The sequence below is a fragment of the Cornus florida genome, unplaced genomic scaffold (assembly GCF_030987335.1).
Source record: "Cornus florida cultivar Cherokee Brave unplaced genomic scaffold, ASM3098733v1 CherokeeBrave_3.0.0_Hap2_Chr02, whole genome shotgun sequence".
Lineage (NCBI taxonomy): Eukaryota > Viridiplantae > Streptophyta > Magnoliopsida > Cornales > Cornaceae > Cornus > Cornus florida.
Window position 1 is genome coordinate 20150314 of NW_026775572.1, and position 20721 is coordinate 20171034.

General features: G+C 34.9%; 2 protein-coding genes across 2 annotated transcripts; one reads left to right on the top strand and one right to left on the bottom strand.

Moving 5' to 3' along the window:
* Positions 1 to 373: 373 nt before the first annotated feature.
* LOC132294121 (triacylglycerol lipase 1) lies at positions 374 to 19887 on the bottom strand. Its single transcript, XM_059791852.1, has 9 exons — positions 19583 to 19887; positions 19205 to 19315; positions 12435 to 12575; positions 11089 to 11199; positions 10858 to 11001; positions 10741 to 10781; positions 10578 to 10654; positions 2202 to 2297; positions 374 to 933 (listed from the first exon to the last, which is right to left on the bottom strand). Exons 1-9 carry the CDS (start codon positions 19763 to 19765, stop codon positions 611 to 613), a joined length of 1227 nt encoding a protein of 408 aa, XP_059647835.1. The 5' UTR covers positions 19766 to 19887; the 3' UTR covers positions 374 to 610.
* LOC132294120 (uncharacterized) lies at positions 6676 to 8445 on the top strand. The gene is made up of 3 exons (XM_059791851.1): positions 6676 to 7480; positions 7599 to 7717; positions 7817 to 8445. The coding sequence occupies exons 1-3, from the start codon at positions 6676 to 6678 to the stop codon at positions 8276 to 8278; spliced, it is 1386 nt and encodes a 461-aa protein (XP_059647834.1). The 3' UTR covers positions 8279 to 8445.
* Positions 19888 to 20721: the final 834 nt, after the last annotated feature.

Here is a 20721-nt window from a genome sequence, read left to right on the forward strand (position 1 = left end):
TTTAACCTATTTTTAAAAAACTTTTCAATACTATTCAAACGCGCCTCACTATTTTACTTCGCTAGTCTAAAACCAAAAAAACTAAGCAGAAACCGGGCTAAAAAGGGCATTTATTGACTCTCAACCATTTTTGGGTGGACCGCACAGCAATTAGGGGCACAACTAATGATGGAAGATGATAATAGATTATCCAATTACAATTGGAAATTAAAGGAAGTAAGATTTGAACTCACAGTAGGAAAAGAAAATCTACGAGTTCCCCTCTCAAAAAAGGAATGCACATGCTTCTCACCGTGTCAATACATAATTGATGCATCTGTTTGGTTGACAAGAAAACGGAAAACGGAGAGGGGGGAAATATAGTAGCACGAAAAATCTTTTTTCTACCCGTCCTATTCTTCTTGGTAACCAAACAAATACAAAAGGTAAATAAAGTTTTTTTTTTTTTGTTAAAAAAAAACCTTCATTACCAATCTTAATATTCTGCTTTGTTCATTCCCTATACAAAGATAAAATAGAAATAGAATATGAACTTTACAGCATATACATTATACACACAGTAAGATACAGTCGTGGACCATGTCCATCACTTACTGCTTGAAGCAGTCAGTCAAATACTACTAGACCTTCTCCATGACTTGAAAAAAGCGATCATACTGTCGAAAACATCTTCCTTTGCGTTTACACTCAAAAGGAAGTCTATGTGACCATACTTCTCAAGATAAAGCAACTCTGGTTTAGACTGCAGATCCTTCAGGGTGTGCTGCACATCCATAACGTCTGCCAAGGCATCATTTCCCCCATAAGCCATCCATAATGGCAATGACTCCGGTATGCGGCTAAGATCAAATTCTGGGGGTTTTAACTGGCCATATTGCTTCAGGTTTTTCCAGATTCCATAGTCATACTTCGCAAAAGTACCCTTACGGATCACTGCAAAGAGAGAGGGTCAGAAACAAACCAGACAGGAGAGAGAGAGAGAGAGAGAGAGAGAGAGATACTTTCTCAACCGAAACTATATTACACATTTCTCGAAGAGCTTTGAACGATCTCGTGATAGATTTTGCAAATGAAATACTGCATCTCCAAATTCCAATAGACCAATAATCAAATCATATGCAAACAAGCACAAGACTTTCTAATCATCCTTTTGTTTCTCACTTCAGATTCTCAAATGCATAAACCATAATGAGCATAAGGATCTTCTAAAATTTTTAATCATGCATCTAATGCCTCAATAAAACAAAAGGGGGTGGAAAAGTTGGTTAACAACCAAACTTAGAAAGTTGAGGTCTTGAGTTCGCTTACGACAGGCTCACAAGGATTGGGCCTGCCATGTGACTAGGGGGAACTAGTCTCACCCAAGGAGTGAGGACACCCCTCTAGTCTCGCGCGTGCGCGAGCGCGCGTGCACACACACAAAAAGCACCAACTTTCAAGTCATGCTGAGCATGAGCCAATAAGTATCACCAACACAGCTTACTAACTTTTGACTTAAAGCACATGCTGGAACTAATCAAACGAATATTTTTGGCGTAGATGTTCTTTTTCATGCCAACTCTTCCAAGCATCTAAAACAAATATTTGAACTACATTAATAAGAAATAAAATTTGGAGTTAAAAATGGGATCATTAAAATAAAATATTAATTGGCACAATAAAAAAATTCTCTGGTGATTTTTCAGATCTAGAAAAATCTCATAATTACATTTTTAAGACTGTTCTACAACTTTATTGATATTTTATTGCACTTCACCAAATTATACTAGAGTAAGGCATATGCTCTAGGAATTACTTGATGTTAATACTAGAAAATGAATATATATTCTTTGAGACTTCTTGCAGATCTTAAAAAATTTCACTTTATATTTCTGACTTTTATATAACTTCAATTTCTTGCACCTTAAGAAACTATTCTTCGAAATACATAGATGCTTCCTGGTACTGGGAGTATATAGTGGAATCAGGTCTGAACCACACCATTAAATCATAATGAAGCATACAAATCAAACAATAACTTTCTGCAGTCAAAAGCAATGCTGTAAAAGTATAATTGGGATATTTAAGGCATCAACAATTTGCATCAAATGGAAATATATATGTCTTTTGCAAAACGATTGCATGGAATTATAGAGGGAAAATGCAGATGTATTGTGGAGCTAAATGGACCAAATATGATATAACAAGAGCAAAGAACATACTTTGGAAAAGATGATTCAAATTCTTCGATGATGAAGGGTGGGGTTCATATTCAAGGTAGAAATCCACCCGAGAGTTGTTAAAGCAACAGTTTTCTCCTGAAAATTGATCAAATTGCTTAAATAAGAAGTTGCAAGAATGATATTTAAGCAAATAATTTGAACACAACATAAGATAGTTCCACCAACCATTAAGTTAGTACCTCTCAGTCCGTATCTTAACCAGGTTGCCAACTATACATATGCATATTTCATAAGATCCATGTTGCCGACTATATGCTTCCTCAATTAATAAAATTGCCTCAAGGATTAACCAGAAGCATTAAAATTGACAAAATTTATACATTGCATTAACTGTTTTATCAGATCTCGACTGTAACTTCACAATTCTAGACAAATAAAAATTGAATGCCTTATCGAAAAGTAATACATAGATTCCTTCCCACTAGAAGGATGGGTTGTGGAAAATATCAGTCATATAACATCGAAATGAAATAGTTTCTTCCTATCCAAACTTAAATTTAATGCAGTGGCTCTAGGCTACATCCTCCCTCTTGGACGAAATTGATGAAGAACAATCTATCCTTATTGCTTCAGATACACAAAATATCTATCTTGGACATGCATCTTAAAGATCACAATAATACTATTGGAGGAAATATTATTAGAAAAACTGTGTTTAATATAAAATACTAGTTCCTTCATATTTACAGTAATATGATCATATACAAAGTAGGCTGGCCATGCATCTCGAACTTACCTCATAGGAACTGATTTTTATTTAGGTGAATAATGAATTCCAGGAATTTAAGTGACATATGGAACCAATATTATGATCACCAAACTTACAGAAACTAGAGAGATGCAAATTCTATTACATTATTCTGAATTCAATTCATGGAATTAAATTTTAGATAAAAGAGCTATTTAACATTGCTAAGATCTGAATTATTGCCAAAAAGTGGCCTTGATAGAACGATTACACTTTTTATACTATATATAGATGGAGTAAAAACTCTGAAGCATTGGTACTACACATTACAAACCATGGAGTTGCCTAGACCTAATCCAGCCATATATATTTGCCACTTTTTGGCCTAAAACCATTCCTGCCCTAAATCCCTCGTCACAGCAACACCCATCCCTATTTTCCCTATTTTCCCTCACCGTCAACTATTCACTCCTTTGAGCCGGTCGTACCACCAACCCTCACGGCTTCTTCTTTCATTTAGTCTCACAGCAATATTGATCTCTGGAGAACCCCCATGGCTCGGCTCAAGGTTAGATTCATCAAAAAGTTCCGAAATCGGTCATCTTCATAATTTCCAGTGAGCATATCTAGAAGCTTGTTATATTTTTACTTTTACATATTTAAGAACAAGAATAAGAAAAAATGCATGCCAAAGGATTTCTGACCCGCCTGATATTATCCCTTTCCATATTTTTGCTTTCTTTTTTTTTTTTCTTTTTCTTTTTCTTTTTACATATAGCTAAAATACAATTACTAACTGAGTAGCAAATGATGTTGGGAATGCCAATGGAGAGAGACCCACATGCTAATTATTTGAGCAATATGTGAAAACATTTACATATATGCTGGGTCTTATAATTTTTTGCGTATCAGAACCCTGTTTAAAACACTGCATTTGCCACCTTAAAAAAATAATCCTAGTTTCTTGATGATTTTCAGGTTATTATTGGGCTGCTTCTCGAAAAGCGCCATCTGTAAAACTAATCCAGTCTTGCACATTTCAGACTGGTTTGGTTTTGATGTTCACATTGGTTCCATTCCATAGTTGTTAAAGGCGCCGAAGGCGCGCGCCTGAGGCGCCAGGCGCCTCCAGGCGCCACCTTGGCGCCTTGAAAGGCTTAGGGCGAGGGCCTTGTAATAGGCGTGCGCTTTTGGGGATTAGGCGCAGGGCTACAGGCGCGGCACAGGCGCGCCTGTTTGAAAAGTTTTTTTTTTTGATTTTTTTTTTTTTATTATTTTGGTTGCAACTTGCAAGTCTTGTGAATTGTAACAGAGCCACGTGATATATTCAGATTCTCAGATATGTCACAGTCACTTTAAGCTTTTATCAGTTGTCAAAAAAAAAAAAAAAAAAAAAAAAAGCCGGAAGCAAAAAGCGAAGGAAAAGGGAAGAAGAGAGTAAGAGACAGAGAAGAGAGAGAGAAGTACAAGCCGGAAGCTCGTCGGATGATCGGATCTGCTGTCTGCGAAGCCCGGATCTGCAAAGCGCCTGTAAGTTCTTCTCCTTGCTTCTTCTTCTCTCCTTCTTGCTTCTTCTTCTCCTCTGTTTTTTTTTTTTCTTTTTTCTTTTTTTTTTTCTTCTTCTTCTTTTCTTCAGTTCTCTTCTCTCGTCTCTTCTCTCGGCTCTCAGTCTTGCTTTTTTATTTTATTTTTTTTTTTATTTCTTTTCTTTGAGCCGAGTCTCGGCTCTTTTTTCTTTTTTTTCTTTTTTTTTTTTTTTTTTTTCTTCTCGGCTCTTTTTATTTTTATTTTTCCTTTCCTTTTCTTTTTCTTTTTTTTTCTTTTTTCTTTTTTTTTTTCTTCTTCTTCTTTTCTTCAGTTCTCTTCTCTCGTCTCTTCTCTCGGCTCTCAGTCTTGCTTTTTTATTTTATTTTATTTTTTATTTCTTTTCTTTGAGCCGAGTCTCAGCTCTTTTTTTTTTTTTTTTTTCTTCTCGGCTCTTTTTATTTTTATTTTTCCTTTCCTTTTCTTTTTCTTTTTCTTTTTTTTTTTTTTTTTTTTTTGCCCTCTATTCTTCTTCTCTCGGCTCTCACCCTCTCTCTGATTTTTTTTTCTTATTTTTTTTTTAATTTTTTTTTCCTTTCTATTCTTCTTCTCGGCTCTCTCTGACCTTTTTTTTAAATTTTTTTTTTCTTTCTATTCTTCTTCTCGGCTCTCTCTGCTTCTAGCCTTCTGCTCTTCAACCTCTTCCTCCTTTATTTTTGTTTTTTATTTTTTTATAATCTGAGTTGCTGGAATAAATTGTAGTTTACAACTTTACAATTTTGTGCTGGAATAAATTGTAGTTTACAACTTTACAATTCTCTGCTGCTAGAATAAATTGTAGTTCACAACTTTACAATTCTGAGCTGGAATAAATTGTAGTTTACAACTTTACAATTCTGTGCTGCTGGAATAAATTGTAGTATACATATCAGTTGGTATATGCCTATATGGTATCATGCAGTCCATATATGCATATATATTACATCTCATATAGTTGATAAATCTCATATAGAATTTATCATGCAGTGTCCATATATGCCTTTGATTCTTTGAAGCTCTGTAATTTTTTTTTTTTTTTGTCAGAGTTGTTGTAGACACTGATTACATGATGCTAATCATGTTATTATTTTGTTATCTTGAATTTGATTGTAGTTTGTACTTTAAAAGATGCCTAGTGATGGTTCAAGAAAGGATCCGGCATGGAATTACTCACATTTGGAGAATCCGAAAGATACAAATGCCGTCACTTGTAACTTTTGTGCAAAAGTTACAAAAGGAGGTATTTATCGGGCTAAGCAACACATAGCTGGAGGGTATAGAAATGTGAGTGCATGCACAAGATGCCCATCTAGTGTTAGAGAAGAAATCAAAGAGTACATGAGTAAGAAAAAGGAAGAAAAAGAGCAAATGAATTTATTACCTAGTGATGAAATTAATTTCCTTGATGGAGAGGATGAGGATGATGTTATGGAAGCTAACAATCGGCGAAAAAGGGTAGCTAGTGCGGGTAGTGGCAGTGCTAGTGTCAATTCCTCAAAGATGCAAAAGCAAAAAGGACCGATTGATTTATATTTCATTCCCAGACTAGAAATTGTGGTACAAAAAAGAAAGGAGGGGGGAAAACAGACAACCATTAATGATGCATGCAAGAAAGAGTTGAGAGGAAGAGCGTGTGCTGCTTTTGCAAGGTGGATGTATGATGCAGGAATTGCATTCAATGCTGTTAAGTATGATAGCTTTGCCGAGGTTGTTGAAGCTATTGGACAATATGGTCCCGGCATGAAACCACCTAGTTATCACGAGGTGAGAGTTCCTTTGCTTAGGAAGGAATTGGATAATACCAATGCTTTGATGAATGACCACAGAGAGGAGTGGTCAAAATTTGGATGCTCATTAATGGCAGATGGGTGGACAGACAAGAGAGGGAGAACATTGCTTAATTTCCTAGTAAATAGTCCAAGGGGAACCATGTTTATTGAATCGATAGATACTTCTTCTTTTTCAAAGGATGGTGCAAAGATGTTTGACTTACTTAATAAATTTGTGAACCGCATTGGAGTAGCAAATGTCGTTCAAGTCGTCACAGATAGTGAATCAAGCAATAAGTCTGCCGGTAAGAATGTTCAATGTTTATAACTTCAAGAGTATGTAAATTCTTTACATATATAATTTAAATCTTTTTTGATTAATATATAATTTATATCATTTTTTCTTTTTTCCGTTTGGTTTCAAATAGAGAGGATGTTAGAGAAAGAACACCCACATTTGTATTGGACACCATGTGCTGCTCATTGCTTAGACTTGATGTTAGAAGACATTGGGAAAATACCGTCCATCTCCAGAACAATGCAGAGGGCGGTGGAGTTGAATAGTTATATCTATATGCGTCCAAAGTTGTTGAACATTATGAGGAACTTTACTTCTAAAAAGGAGTTGCTTAGGCCCGCTAAGACTCGATTTGCTACATGTTTCATCACATTATCAAGTATTCACAAGCAAAAGAATAACTTGAGGAAGATGTTTACTTCAGAAGAATGGAATCGTAGTAAATGGGCGAAAGAGGAAGCTGGTAAAAGAGTTGCTTCTTATGTTTTGATGCCTTCCTTTTGGAACAACATTGTCTTTAGCCTTAAGGTTTCCGGTCCTCTTATTCCGGTTTTGAGATTAGTTGATGGCGAGAAAAAGCCTCCCATGGGATACATTTATGCGGCTATGGATAGGGCTAAAGAAGCCATTGCAAAATCATTTGGGGAAGTAGAAGACAAATACAAGGATATCTTTGAAATAATTGATAAGAGGTGGAATGTTCAACTTCATCGCCCTTTGCATGCAGCAGGTTATTATTTGAACCCAGAATACTTTTATTCAAATCCGAAAATTGAAGAAGATGAAGAGATTGCAAAGGGTTTGTATGCATGCATTGCAAGGTTAATCCCAGATATCAAAGACCAAGACAAAATTACTGAGGAGCTGTCCTTATATTCTAAAGCTGAGGGCCTCTTTGGTAATCCCTTTGCTATTAGACAGAGAAATACACGAGGACCAGGTAAAGTGGTAAAGTATATTAAGTTAGTATAGCTAAGTGTTAAAATTATTTTGACAATAGAGTCGATAGAAAGATGAAGCTAAAGTTGCTAAACATCATTATTAATTTTTTTTAATAGCTAATTGGTGGGAAGCTTATGGCAAGTCAACAAAACTTCTCCAAAAGTTTGCTATAAAGGTTTTAAGCCTTACTTGCAGTTCTTCTGGTTGTGAACGAAATTGGAGCGTGTTTGAGCATGTAAGTATATACTATCTACTAACTAGGTTTGTAATTTAATTGTTGAAAGTTAAAATTTTAATTTTTTATACTTACTAGTTAAGGTTGAATTTATTGCAGCTTCATAACAAGAAAAGAAATAGGCTCGCTCAAACAACTTTGAATGATTTAGTGTTCATCAAATATAATAGAGCATTGAAGCGTCGATATAATATGCGTGACACTCTTGATCCCATTTTACTCGATGACATTGATGAGAGCAACGAGTGGTTAACGGGGAGGATGGATGATTCTGATGCAGAACATGATCTAGTCTATGAAGATGATTCCTTGACATGGGGTGATGTTGCTAATTTTGCTGGTATTGGAGAGGCTAGCAGGCCGCAACGGTCTACTAGATCAAAATCTAGTTCTAGTTCACGGTTACCAACAAAGGGAGCAGGAAGTTCTTCAGTTCGACTTGTGGATGAGGATGAGGATGAGGATGATTCAGATGAGATAGAAGAGGATCCTGAGAATTATGAATCATTTAGTGACGATCAAAATGATGTTATGCTTATTGATGACGAGGATGATATTTAGATTCATTGGTGTTGTCTTCTTAGGAAGAAATGATGTTTATGTTTGTTTTAGTTTTATTTTATACTTCTCCTTAGTTGACTTTCGCATCTTTATGTTAATATGTTTGATTATTCACTGTTTTGAACTCAAGTACTTGATTTAATTAGTTTTGGCATCTTTATGTTGAATATTTAACTTAAATAATTCATTTAGTTGACTTTTATATCTTTGTATATACTATTGCATCTTTAATACTTATTGGGTGAGTTTTGTTTTTTTTTTTTTTCCAACGTGCGCCTTGCTTCAGTCGGGCGCGCGCCTCGCCTTGCGCCTTGCGCCTCAGGCTCCAGGAGGCATTTGCGCTTTTGTGCGCCTTGAGCCTTTAACAACTATGTTCCATTCCGTTCAATTCATGGAACCATTGGGATTGGATTGGTTCTGGTTCTCTGCCTAAACCGTACCAATCCGATCTGTATGCACCCCTAGGTGAAATCCTGCCATTTAATGAATCAATACCTTGAAGATCATGCTCTAATAATTGTCTTGATACAGTGATCCTACCCACTGTAATCACCACATATCTTTCTATATCATATGATTGAAAATAGTCAGAGTTACTAGGAGATATCGACTGGTCTATCCTAAGGTTCCATTTGGTTCATAATTTGGTGAGGGAACATGAAGAAGAAAATGATTCTCCTGGTATTCTCTCACAATTTTAAATGAGATTAAAAAGTAAAAATTCTCAAAAATGATTGAGAATAAAGAAAAGCAAAATGAAATTCACATGAAAAGGATTTCATTTGTAGTATTTGTGGGCGGGTGTGTGTGGGCGGGTGCAAGGCATTGACAGGCTACCATGATGGCAGGCTACGGGTGCACAATCCCACATGTCCTGGGTGTGGAAAGGGGAAGTGTTTTATGGTAGGTGGTGCTATCTCCAAAGAGTATGAGGCCTTTTGGTGTAAAACCCAAGAACAAATCCATGCAGGCTCGGGTACAAAGCGGATAATATCATACTATGTGGTGGAGCGGATTGTTACATATGGAATTAGAGTCTGACCTAGCCGGAAATGTGGCCAAGAAGGGCGTTGGGCCCCTAAGGGGGGCGATTGTGGCTACCTTGTGGGCGAGTGTGCGTGGGTGAGTGCGAGGCAATGGTAGGCTACCATGCTGGTAGACCATGGGTGCACGATCCCACATCGCCGGGGTGCGGAAAGGGGAAGTGCTATATATATAGCCTATAAGTGGTGCTATCTCCAAATGGTATGAGACCTTTTGGGGTAAAACTCAATAATAAAACCGTGCGGGCTCAGGTCTAAAGTGGACAATATCATACCAGATGGTAGAGTGGGTTGTTACAACATGCCTCTCTTGAGGTAAAATTATGCCCAAACCAAACCCATACTAGATCACTGATGGCTCCAATGGCCGCTGTTTCAAGGAAGAACAGTATTTTACCCTCTAAAGTTATAGCTTCAAAATTTAGACTACCATTAATCAACAAATGAACATGTTAGACCACACCATAAAAGACAGCTGGGCCACTGGAGCCATCAAAGCAGTCCAGTAATAAATATTTCAACAGCTCCAGATTTGGATGCAATTCTAGTTGCATAGAAAATATAAAGTTGCAATAAGATATCAAAATCGATATATATTTATGTAAAGAAAGATACTGAAAGCATGGATTTTTACTTAATTATTTAGCAATTTAATATTCCATACAGTTATCTCATTTTAAAAATTTATGATATTCTTCTAGATCATAGCCTTCTGGAAAAAAGTGGCCTACTTGAAAGAAGGTTTCCAAATACTGTTTGACAGTTCACCAATAAGCTAGCAACTACTATAGTTTGGTGAACAGTATAGGTTTGAGAAATTGGACAATTCTACAAAACCAGATGATCAAACAAGGTAAAGAAAAGCCTCCATAAATAAAAGGGTCATTATCCAATATGGTCCCCGTTAATCAAAGGTCCTGGGAGGGGCAGACTGGATATAGACCTAACTGTTGGCATAATACGTAAAAAGTGACTGCTCAGGATTTGAGTACATATTCTCATGCTTGACAGCCAGAGCATGTTACCACTGAATCAGGCAATGTTGCCTATATAAACAGGTGTCATCAAGTTGTATACTGAACTTTTTAAAGTGTGGAAGTAATTCCACTTTAGATCAAAGTCTACAAACATGATCAGCGTTACATTGGAAATTTTCATGGGAAAAAAATGTAAACAAATTATGACATATATGATATATCCCTGACATTTATTTATAGGTGCAATCCACATGCAAGACACATGAAGTGAAGAAGAACCTGTAATAGAAGTTAGCAAGTCGTTGCAGTCTACATGCCCATCACATATCGAATCCAAGATATAAGCGCCCACATCACTGAATGCATAATAAGCACACCATAAATTAGTGCAAGCAAAACTAATAAACCCTGAAAAAAATGAGCAGAAACGGGGAAATGTGACCTTTTAAAATTAAGTTGATGAATGCCCATTGCAAGAATCACCTGTACAGAGAAGATTATGCCATCAATATTGCCAAAAATCGATTCACATACTAGCACATTCAAATGAAAAATATACCCGGTCAAGATGCATATTGACTATTCTATGAACAAATGGAGCACTAATATGTTCCAAATATGATATAGGGCAAAGAAGGGCAGCAGCTTCAACCATTTTCACTATATCTGGTTGAGTGAAAGCAGCCAGAGACATGATTGTCCCCTGTAAAGTGAAAAATCACCATATTAACAGGAAGGACCAGAACCCAAAGGTAAAAACTGGCTAAACAGTGAGCTACGAAGAGCTGACCTGTGAATGCCCAACAACAAATATTTTTGAGTTTGTAACCAAATTCACAAAGTGGATCATTTCTGCAAGGTCATACAGAGCCAATTCCTCCCAACTCCAGTCCCAAAACTCCTAAAACAAAAAAAAGACTGTCATCATATCACAGGCGAGAATATGTATCGACAAGACAAACTTTTTAGTTTTTTATTAGACAACCATTCAGCATAGGTACACATTCATGATATCAGTTAGTTAGACCCCAAAAAACTTCATGTATAGATAACAATCTGAATACATTTTCTGTTAACTAACTACAAATTTACAAGCGCTAGTTATTTTCTCCATGGAATGGCTAAATTGTTGCCACATAGCAGATTTTTTCATTACAAAATGTGACTGCTATAAATTTAATCCCAAGGCAGTTCATGCATATGTGCTCCCTCTTGAATCCCTTCCCTTGTCTCTCAACACTTTCCAACACAGTGAACTTTCATTTAACTTTGCTATTTGAAAATCACATAAAAATATTTTAAAAATTACTGTTACTGTTATCAGTAATGGAATTTTAGGGCTTGACATTTTACTTTTCGTTATGAGGTTGTCATAGATTGGCTGTCAACTCTATCCAAAAAGAACATGATTGCAGTATTTCCACATGGCCCCAAAATGTATAAATTGTTCTAAAAATTTTCACCGAGTAATAATCAAAGCATATATGGGACATCTGTACTCATTTAAGTTAAGATCTCTTTTAGTATCTGTGGTATGTTCCACTTTTCTTATCTTTTTCTCACCTTTTTTTTTTTTTTTTTTTTTTTTTTTTTTTTTTTTCCAACATTTTTTAAGTGTCGCCACTTGGCCTATCAAATGCTTGTTGCCACTTGAAGAAAAAATGAGAAAAAAATATTTTGATAAGGAAAAATAGCGGAAAGACGATTAGGAATATTGCAAGGTAGGAAAAATACAATAAAATGGGAACACGCACATCGCACATGTCTTTTATTAATAAAACAAATAAACATGTTTATAATTGTGTGTATATATATATATTGGCTGTATGTATATACAAATCAAAAAAAAAAAGGATTGACTCAGGGTTTACTCATGCTTTTGTGGGTTTCTAACCATGTCTATAGCTAACCAAATGTGCTCAAAACAGTATTAAAGAAGTCATTGCCCGGTGTTTTTCCCCTTAATCAAGTGGGCAGAGGGACCAGATTTGGTACTAACCCAACTTTAGTATAATTTGCACAAAGTATCTTAACAGCTCAAGCTTTTACCACTGCACCAGATAAAGATTTCATACTCAAAATAGCATGACAAAACTAAAAAAGAGCACAAGACATGTGAATATAAGTCATGTATACCTTATCTTTCTCTGACAAAGATGTATGCCCATGACTCCAACGCGTCCCACGCACATTTCCAACCCAAACATCAAAACCACGATCAGCAAGGATGAAGCCCAATGATTGATCTATGGAATCCAGAAACCAAGCATCACCTGACTGTTAATTTTTTAAAATTGCGTAAACATCGAAACAAAATATGTCAGCAAATAAGGTACACTTTATTGGAAACGTATAGTTCCATATAAATAAATATCCCTTAAATAATTAAATAAATAAATAGATAATCAAATATTTCTCTATAGTAAGGGTATGTCGAATGCGAAAAATATAAGAGGGGAGTATCTAACATTGATAATAGAAAATAAATGTACTCTCTCTCTCTATATATATATAATATGTGTAAATAAAAATCCACTTTATAAGAGAAATCAAAAGTCAACCATCACAATCTGGGAAACACATCCATTGAAGTTAATTGAGGTTTTCTAAGAATACACACAACACAGATGTGGCCAAAGACCATAAGCTATCAGAGTTTTTACTCACCCAAATTAATTCTACTTCCTAGATCTCTGGAGAGTGGAGACTACTCTTTTAATGACACCAAAGCTCAGAACCCCATATAAACACTCCTTTTATTCTTGGACTACATTCAGTAAAATATTTCAATATTCCTTTCTGGGAGCAAGAGATAGGATATTCGTCTAGAAGAGGAGGTAAGGATTCCTTTTCACTATTACTATTAGTACTGCATGATACCCAAAAAGATATCATCATCATCAAAGGTCATACACCGTCTTTACCATTACATATTCTGATGATGTCCTTGCACGACTAGTCTTGTATTTCTCTCCATTGTTAAATTAGATAAGGAATTTTAAAACATAAATGTCTCGTTTCTCCAACTGTAGTTGGGAAAAAGGTTTGTTGTTGTTGTTGTTGCTGCTGCTGCTGCTGTTGTTCTTCAAACAAAAAAAAAAAAAAACCTTTAATATGTCTATAAATTTAGTTTGAGCTACGGCTTCAAAGAACATGTTCGCACCATGCTTTAGCAATAATCAACTTGCTTATGTACTTACCAAGCCCCCTTTGTTTTTTCTTGTGGTTAAACTAAGCACCTTCAAACAACAAGGGAACATTACTTCTTTTTCGTCACCAACGAATTCTCCTAACATTTTGTCTTTCCCTTGCACTTATATGTTACATATACATTTCAGTATGTGTGGATCACATGTGTTGAACAAATTTTGAATTAGTAAAGGTACGCAATGAGTATCAGCCAAGCTTACCACATGCCAGGTTCAAAGAAGGGTTGGCCCAGTGCACAAGGCTCCCGCCGTTATCGAATCTAGGGAGGGTCAGATGTATGTATCTATACCTCCAGGGTTATTTCCTTGATTTGAACCCGTGGCCTCCAGGTCACAATGGAGTAATCTTACCATTGCGTCAAGGCCCACCCTCATTAAGCGGTCGCCTAAAGCCAACTAAAAATATCCTCAATGTATAGTTTTTATATGGGTCCCACTATAGGTTTCCTATATTTTTTAATATACATTTTCTCTTCATATGGGGGCTATTCTGAGTATCTTTAACGTTAATTTACATTGAATAATGCAAAAGTTTCTTCTAATCCTCTCTCTCTCTCTCTCTCTCTCTATATATATATATATATATATATATTCCTTTTCTTAAGTCTCTTCTATCTCCTATTTTTATTCCCTCATGCCTCTTCTTTCTCTAACCTCTTCTCTCTCATAGTTTTTTTTATCCTCTAATGCCTTTTCTCTATCCTCTTTTTTTTTTTTTTTTTTTTTCTCACACCTTCTTCCTATTTCTTCTGACTTGTTAACTACTTCCTATCTTCTCTCTCTTGTGCCTTTTCATATTCGTCTAAATTTCATCTTTTTTGTTAACTTCGTTTTGAGTGTGCTTGAATGTAATCTTCAATCTAACCACTGTCTTTATAAAAATTACTCAAAAAATTCTTTTAAAAATTTAATGAGCAATTTTGCATCTAAAAGCAAGAAGAAAGATTTTTAAACAAAAAAAAATCCTAATATTATTTTATGCCAACAAGTCGTACAAAAGGTCATATTTTGAGTTTTTGTCTTACGCCTCAATTTGCACTGAGCAGGCACTAACACCAACCACTTCCCGACCAAAACTGCCTGACAAATGAACAAAGGAACAGAAACCTAGTTCACTTGATGTTCATAGGATACAATCCAAAATTTTACTCTTTTAATATATAGACATTTCAGAATGTGCATCGAGTACCCATGTCTGTTCTGCAAGCATACATGCTTTTTCTTAAGTTAACAACATATATAACTTGGCCATATTGTTAATTAGACTGTGTCTCCTTGTATAAAGATTTAGGGATTTCACAAATCTGATACCTAAACAGACATGCACAGTAGACAGCCTATACTAATCTAATGTAATATAGCTTCGAACTTTATAAATTGCTAAGAAGTAGCATTAATAAAAGTTTCACAATCTGAAATTTTACTATCAGCATTGCAATGCTGGAAACAACATAAGTTATGTCGCCCTATCAACTCACAGAATTTTTTTTCTTTCTTCTCCGTTAGTGCTCTACTTGCAAATGTGTCAGTTATAACTTTAATGTACAGACTTATAGAGAGAGAGACTTTAACCTACCTAAAGTCACATAAAGTATAAACACAAAATAAAATTTTTCAGCAGACGAAATACATCAAGATGTGATTATGTGAAGAATTATTTCTAATGCTACTTTGAGAAGCAATTCCCCAGAATTACTTTTTCTACAATTATTGAAATTACCAATCACATGACAGCATATTATTTTGAAGATGTCTATTCATTACAATGAAATATAAGTAAATATTATCAGGCTTTTACTTTATAATATGAGAATTAGAGGCCAAAATAATTTATTATAGGGTAAATTACCCTGACCTCCCCTGAGGTTTTTATTTATTACCCCTCAGATTAAAGTTTTGTAAAATAACTCCGACACCCTTGTCAGAGTTAAGAAGACTTATGTTATACAATTTCCAAATTACCCCAAATTTTAATATAACATTTGCAACCCTTGATGCTTGGTGAATGAAGAGCCTGTACAAAAAAGATCCACAACAACCTTCTTTCGCAAGCCCGGCCACTGGAAGTTAATGCAATAGTTGTTTCATCAAAGATTTCATAGGTGAATTGTGTTGAATATGCTTCATCATGTACATGTGCACAAATATATAATTATCACTTTATATGTATTTAAATAATCAGTATATTTCCGTTTTATACTTAAATATATATATATATATAGGGTAATTTACACAAACCTCCCCTATGGTTTGCCGTAATTACACGGACCTACCCTGTGGTTTGAGAATCTACTCGGACCTCCCCTAAAAATAAAACTAACCTACACAAACCTCCCTTCCTGGTGACGGACCGTCAATTGCCCTAACGGACTTGTCTAATTTACTTAAATGCCCTCAACTTTCAATGATAAATGACTAAAATACCCTAGTGTGTGTGTGTGTATATATATATATATATATTAATGAATTTCCAATTTCAGAGGCAGCAAGAGAGAACACAGTACTGCAGCAACAAAGAATTTCAGTCCGGTGAAAAGCTTCACAAGTTTCAATTTGGGCACGTTTTGATCCGGTGAGAGCAACAATTTTAGAGACCCAATTTTGCATCGTTGCAAACCCAGACTAAGACTATGGCCGCTGTTAACCAATATCTCAACATCATTGCAAACCCAGACCAAGATCTCGCTGCCGTGACCCAACACCGTTGCAAAACCAGACCAAGATTATCACCGCCAGCAGTCGTGAACCAATATCTCAGCATCGTTGCTAACCCAAACCAAGATCATCGCTGGCCACCATGAACTAACATCTCAGCATCGTTGCAAACCCAGACCAAGATCATTACCGCTGGCCGCCGTGAACCGACATTGTTGTAAAATCCAGACCATCGTCATGAACCAACATCTTAACATCGTTGCAAAACCCAGACCCAGATCATCATCGCCGTGAACCAAATCGCCTTAACCCCAAACCTCAGTGCCACCATCACCGTAAATCACGTCGTCGTTGTAATCGCCCAAAGTCAGTACAACGAACTGTTTAGGATCAGGCCAAAGACATTTTGGAAAATTCCTTGACGGCGACCCACCATCGGTCTCTTCATCACCGTCGTAAGATTTTCGCATACACAAACACCAGTCGTAGTCCCACCGATTTCTTTTTTCACCGTTCACCTCACCCACTTTTCCTCCGGTCGATCCCCACCACAGCCGACCACCAACAGCCCCCATTTGGGTATGACTAAATTGAGATAATTGAGACTATATTGATTGTATGTTTATAATTTGATTCAAATTCTTTGCTAGCACGTCTATATATTTCATTTGGGAAGATTGCATTTCTCATATTGTGGTTCAGTCAGGTGTGTAAATGTATATAATATACACAGTTCACACACATATGTATATGTAATGGAGAAGATGAGGGTATTTTGGGAATTTCATTTAATTCTTACATGACATCAGCATATTCCGTCCTTGACTGACGTTGACTCTAACAGAAGGGAGGTTCGTGAAGGATATTTTCATTTTTAGGGGAGGTCCGAGTAAATTCTCAAACCACAGGAGATGTCCGTGTAATTATGGCAAACCATAGGGGAGGTTTGTGTAAATTACCCATATATATATATAATCATTGCATATACATGGCCTTAGTTTGAATTGGGTTACTGAAACATAGACACAGGACAACAAAGAGAGATCATAGAGAGAGAAAAGGAGAAAAAAAGGAGAAAAAGAAAGAAAGAAAGGAAAATGCATATTTTTAAGACATATTAAATATATATTTTAAAATTCAGAAAAAAATATATTTTTCAATAAATATTAACTATATATTTATAATAGAATAAAGGGAGTAAATAATCTTCTAATATGTTTAGTTCCCACTTCCTAGTTATAATTCATAAGAATGAATTAAGCTTAAATTTTATGAAATTTAGCAAATTCTAAAGTTTATAAATTAAATGTAAATTTAACAGTGTATACACACACACACACACACTTTGAAGAAGTATGTTTAATTGTTTTAAAATAATCTTTAATATAATCATTAAGTGTTAATTGGTATTCAGTTTATTTTGGTGTTGCATGTAGGGGTAGTTTGGTCCAACTATTAATAAATTGATAAGGTTATTTTTATAATTTTTTTACACATGAGGGTACTTTTGGCATTTTCATTTTTTTGTTTTAACTAGGGTAAGGTCAACTAACTGCAGGGGTGCTCAGAGTTAAGTCAACCAAGCCTCAGGGGAGGTTGACCAAGGTATTTTAAAAACTTTAAGCTGAGGGTAATAAACAAAAACCTCAAGGGAGGTCAAAATAATTTACCCTTTACTATAATATGAGAATTAGAGGCCGAAATAATTTCATTCATATGATTGGAACAATCTTTTATTTAAGAAAATAAGAGGGAGGGAGCACCACTGCTAGTTTCTCTAAGAAACCATTCATATACCAATTATATAGTATGTCAGGCCTGTAATTACCATGCCTTGACGCCCTTGGATGACAATCTTCTATAATTTGGTCCCAAACACTATAATGCTCAATTCTCCCCAAGTCCATTGGCATATTCTACTCCCATTTTTTTCTCCTGAATTTGGCACATTCTACATAAGATTAGTTCTTACAAGTAATCAGCAACTTTCACTTCTTCCTACTTAAGGATTAAATATGACAATTCAATAAACACATGACCTCTAATTTTTATTATTATTTTTTTTTTCCTACTTGGTACTCACACACACTTGTCTCTTCTGAGACTTGAACCCCTGACCTCCCTTTGGGAAGTAAGAGGCTGATACCGCTAGGCCACTAGCCTGTTGATCATGACCTCTAATTTGTTATCACCATAAACATAACACGATTTGAAAATATTCGAAATTGTATATAGTTGACAGTTAACACAAAAATTTGGGATTGTGGCTGCTTGTGTTATTGTCAATATCATTGGGAATTAATATAATAACCACATGGGAGAATAGGAACCATAATTTACCAAAAAATGAACATATCAAGGCCCAAAAAATTTGGAAACAGCAATGAATATATCTATATTGGACCATGAAATGGCTAAAACCTGAGGTACCTACATAAGAACCCATATTCGAATATAAGTACGGCCACTTTGTGCGTATAATACAAAATAGTTCACTCCTCCAAACAACACCATGGATTAAAATGAATAACATAGAGTAATGACTTTTTCTGGCGATGCATATATCAACATTTTTTTAGAAAACAATAAAAAAATATAAACACACACTAAACTAAAGAAAATAATATTGATGTAATGGATTTCATGATTAACATGAATAGCATAGAGTAATGACTCTTTTTTGGCGATGTATATATCAACATGTTTTTAGAAAACAATAAAAAAAATATAAACACACACTAAACTAAAGAAAATAATATTGATGCAATGGATTTCATCATCATCATTTTTGCCTTAATCCCATATGAATGAGGTCAAGCACATGAATTCTCTCTCCAAGCTTTTCTATTGCATGTCAATTCACCTACTATATTTAACTTTTTAAAAATCATTTTTAATAACCTCATCCATGTTATTTTTGGCCCCCTCTCAGTCTCCAAGCTTTTCTATTACAGGCAATGGATATATTAAAGTACATTATACATCAAGTCTGTAAATTAAAGACTAACCACAACTACTATGAACACTAGATAGAAAAATCACCATAAAGAGTCCATGTTGAAGTAGAACTGGAAAACCCCTCTGACCTTCGAAACTTTCTCCGCTGGATGATACGCGTTGGAGACCCAATAAATAACCATCCTTTGTTTGAATCTGAAATAATAGAGCAAAACCCTCCTTTCAATTAACAGATAAGAAACAAATTAATGAACACTAAAAACGCCTAATGAAGGGAAACTAAATAAAAATATTCAACTCCACATTTCCAATTGAAAATTTACAGAGAAATGCTCAAATTTTATAATGATATACTGATTGAAAAATGGATCATTAAATAATTTATAAGACTTGAAAGATTTATGTATATATACAAACATAGATATATGTATGCATATGTATAGAGAAAGGGGGAAGGATTACGGTGTGTTCTTCGCAAGGATAACCAGAGGGAGCAATGAGCTGTGCACATAAACCGTTGACCGGCGATCGTCGGTGGATGTTTAGTTCTCCGGTGAAGTCGCCATCGGCTTTTGCGACAGAGAATATGAGGAAGATACAGAAAAAATGTGCGACCGCCGTGGTGGCGACCACCAACCTCTCCATCTCCGAGATGGCGAGGGCGGGAAGATTAACCTACCAGTATGGATTGAGAGAACGGTTGGATTGAGAAGTAATGTGGGATTTTTGTTTGTGTTCTCACACCCAATAACAGCGCGTTGATCAGTGTAGTTGTGGAATTTTTTTATTTTTACTATTATTATTTTTATTTGGAATTGAATTAGGTAGTATTTGAAATTTTAAAATAGATGAAAATCATTTGGAATTGAATTAGGTAATATTTGAAATTTTAAAATAGATGAAAATCATTTGGAATTGAATTAGGTAATATTTAAAATTTTAAAATAGATGAAAATCAGTAAAAATTGATGGAATTTGTAAATTAATTAGATTCTAAGGGTGTGATTTAACTAAAATTATAAAAACAAAATGGTAAAAACAAAACATCCCTTTGATGATTATACAAGAGTATTCCATACTATACCACTCTGGAGTTGGTGTCTATGGCTATTGAGATTAGATACAAGACTCTCAATCATTTATGTCTAGGTAGTTGAATTCTATAATAAAGTTTTAGTAGAAGAAAGTCTTACCCTTCTAAAGTTCTCATTTAAATATGTATCTCAGAATTGTTCAAACACTCTTTATATAGACATCTTATTTATTTATTTATTTTTGAAAATTTTCACATAATTTTTTATAAATTTACAGTGTTACAAAACTCTTCAATCTTCTGAAAATTAAACTTTCAGATAAACATCTTATAAATTTATGAGTCTACAAAACCCTTCAATATTCTAAAAATATGTGTACTCTATAAATATCTACATTAATATTTTAAAATTTTCTAAAAAAATGTGAAGTCTATTAATATATACAATTTCTTTAATATTTTAAAATTTTATAATCCTTCTGTAAGCAAAAAATTAATAGTTTAACAATAATTAATTAATATTTAGTTATCCATATATTTGAATGAATAGTCACCTATATATTTAAGA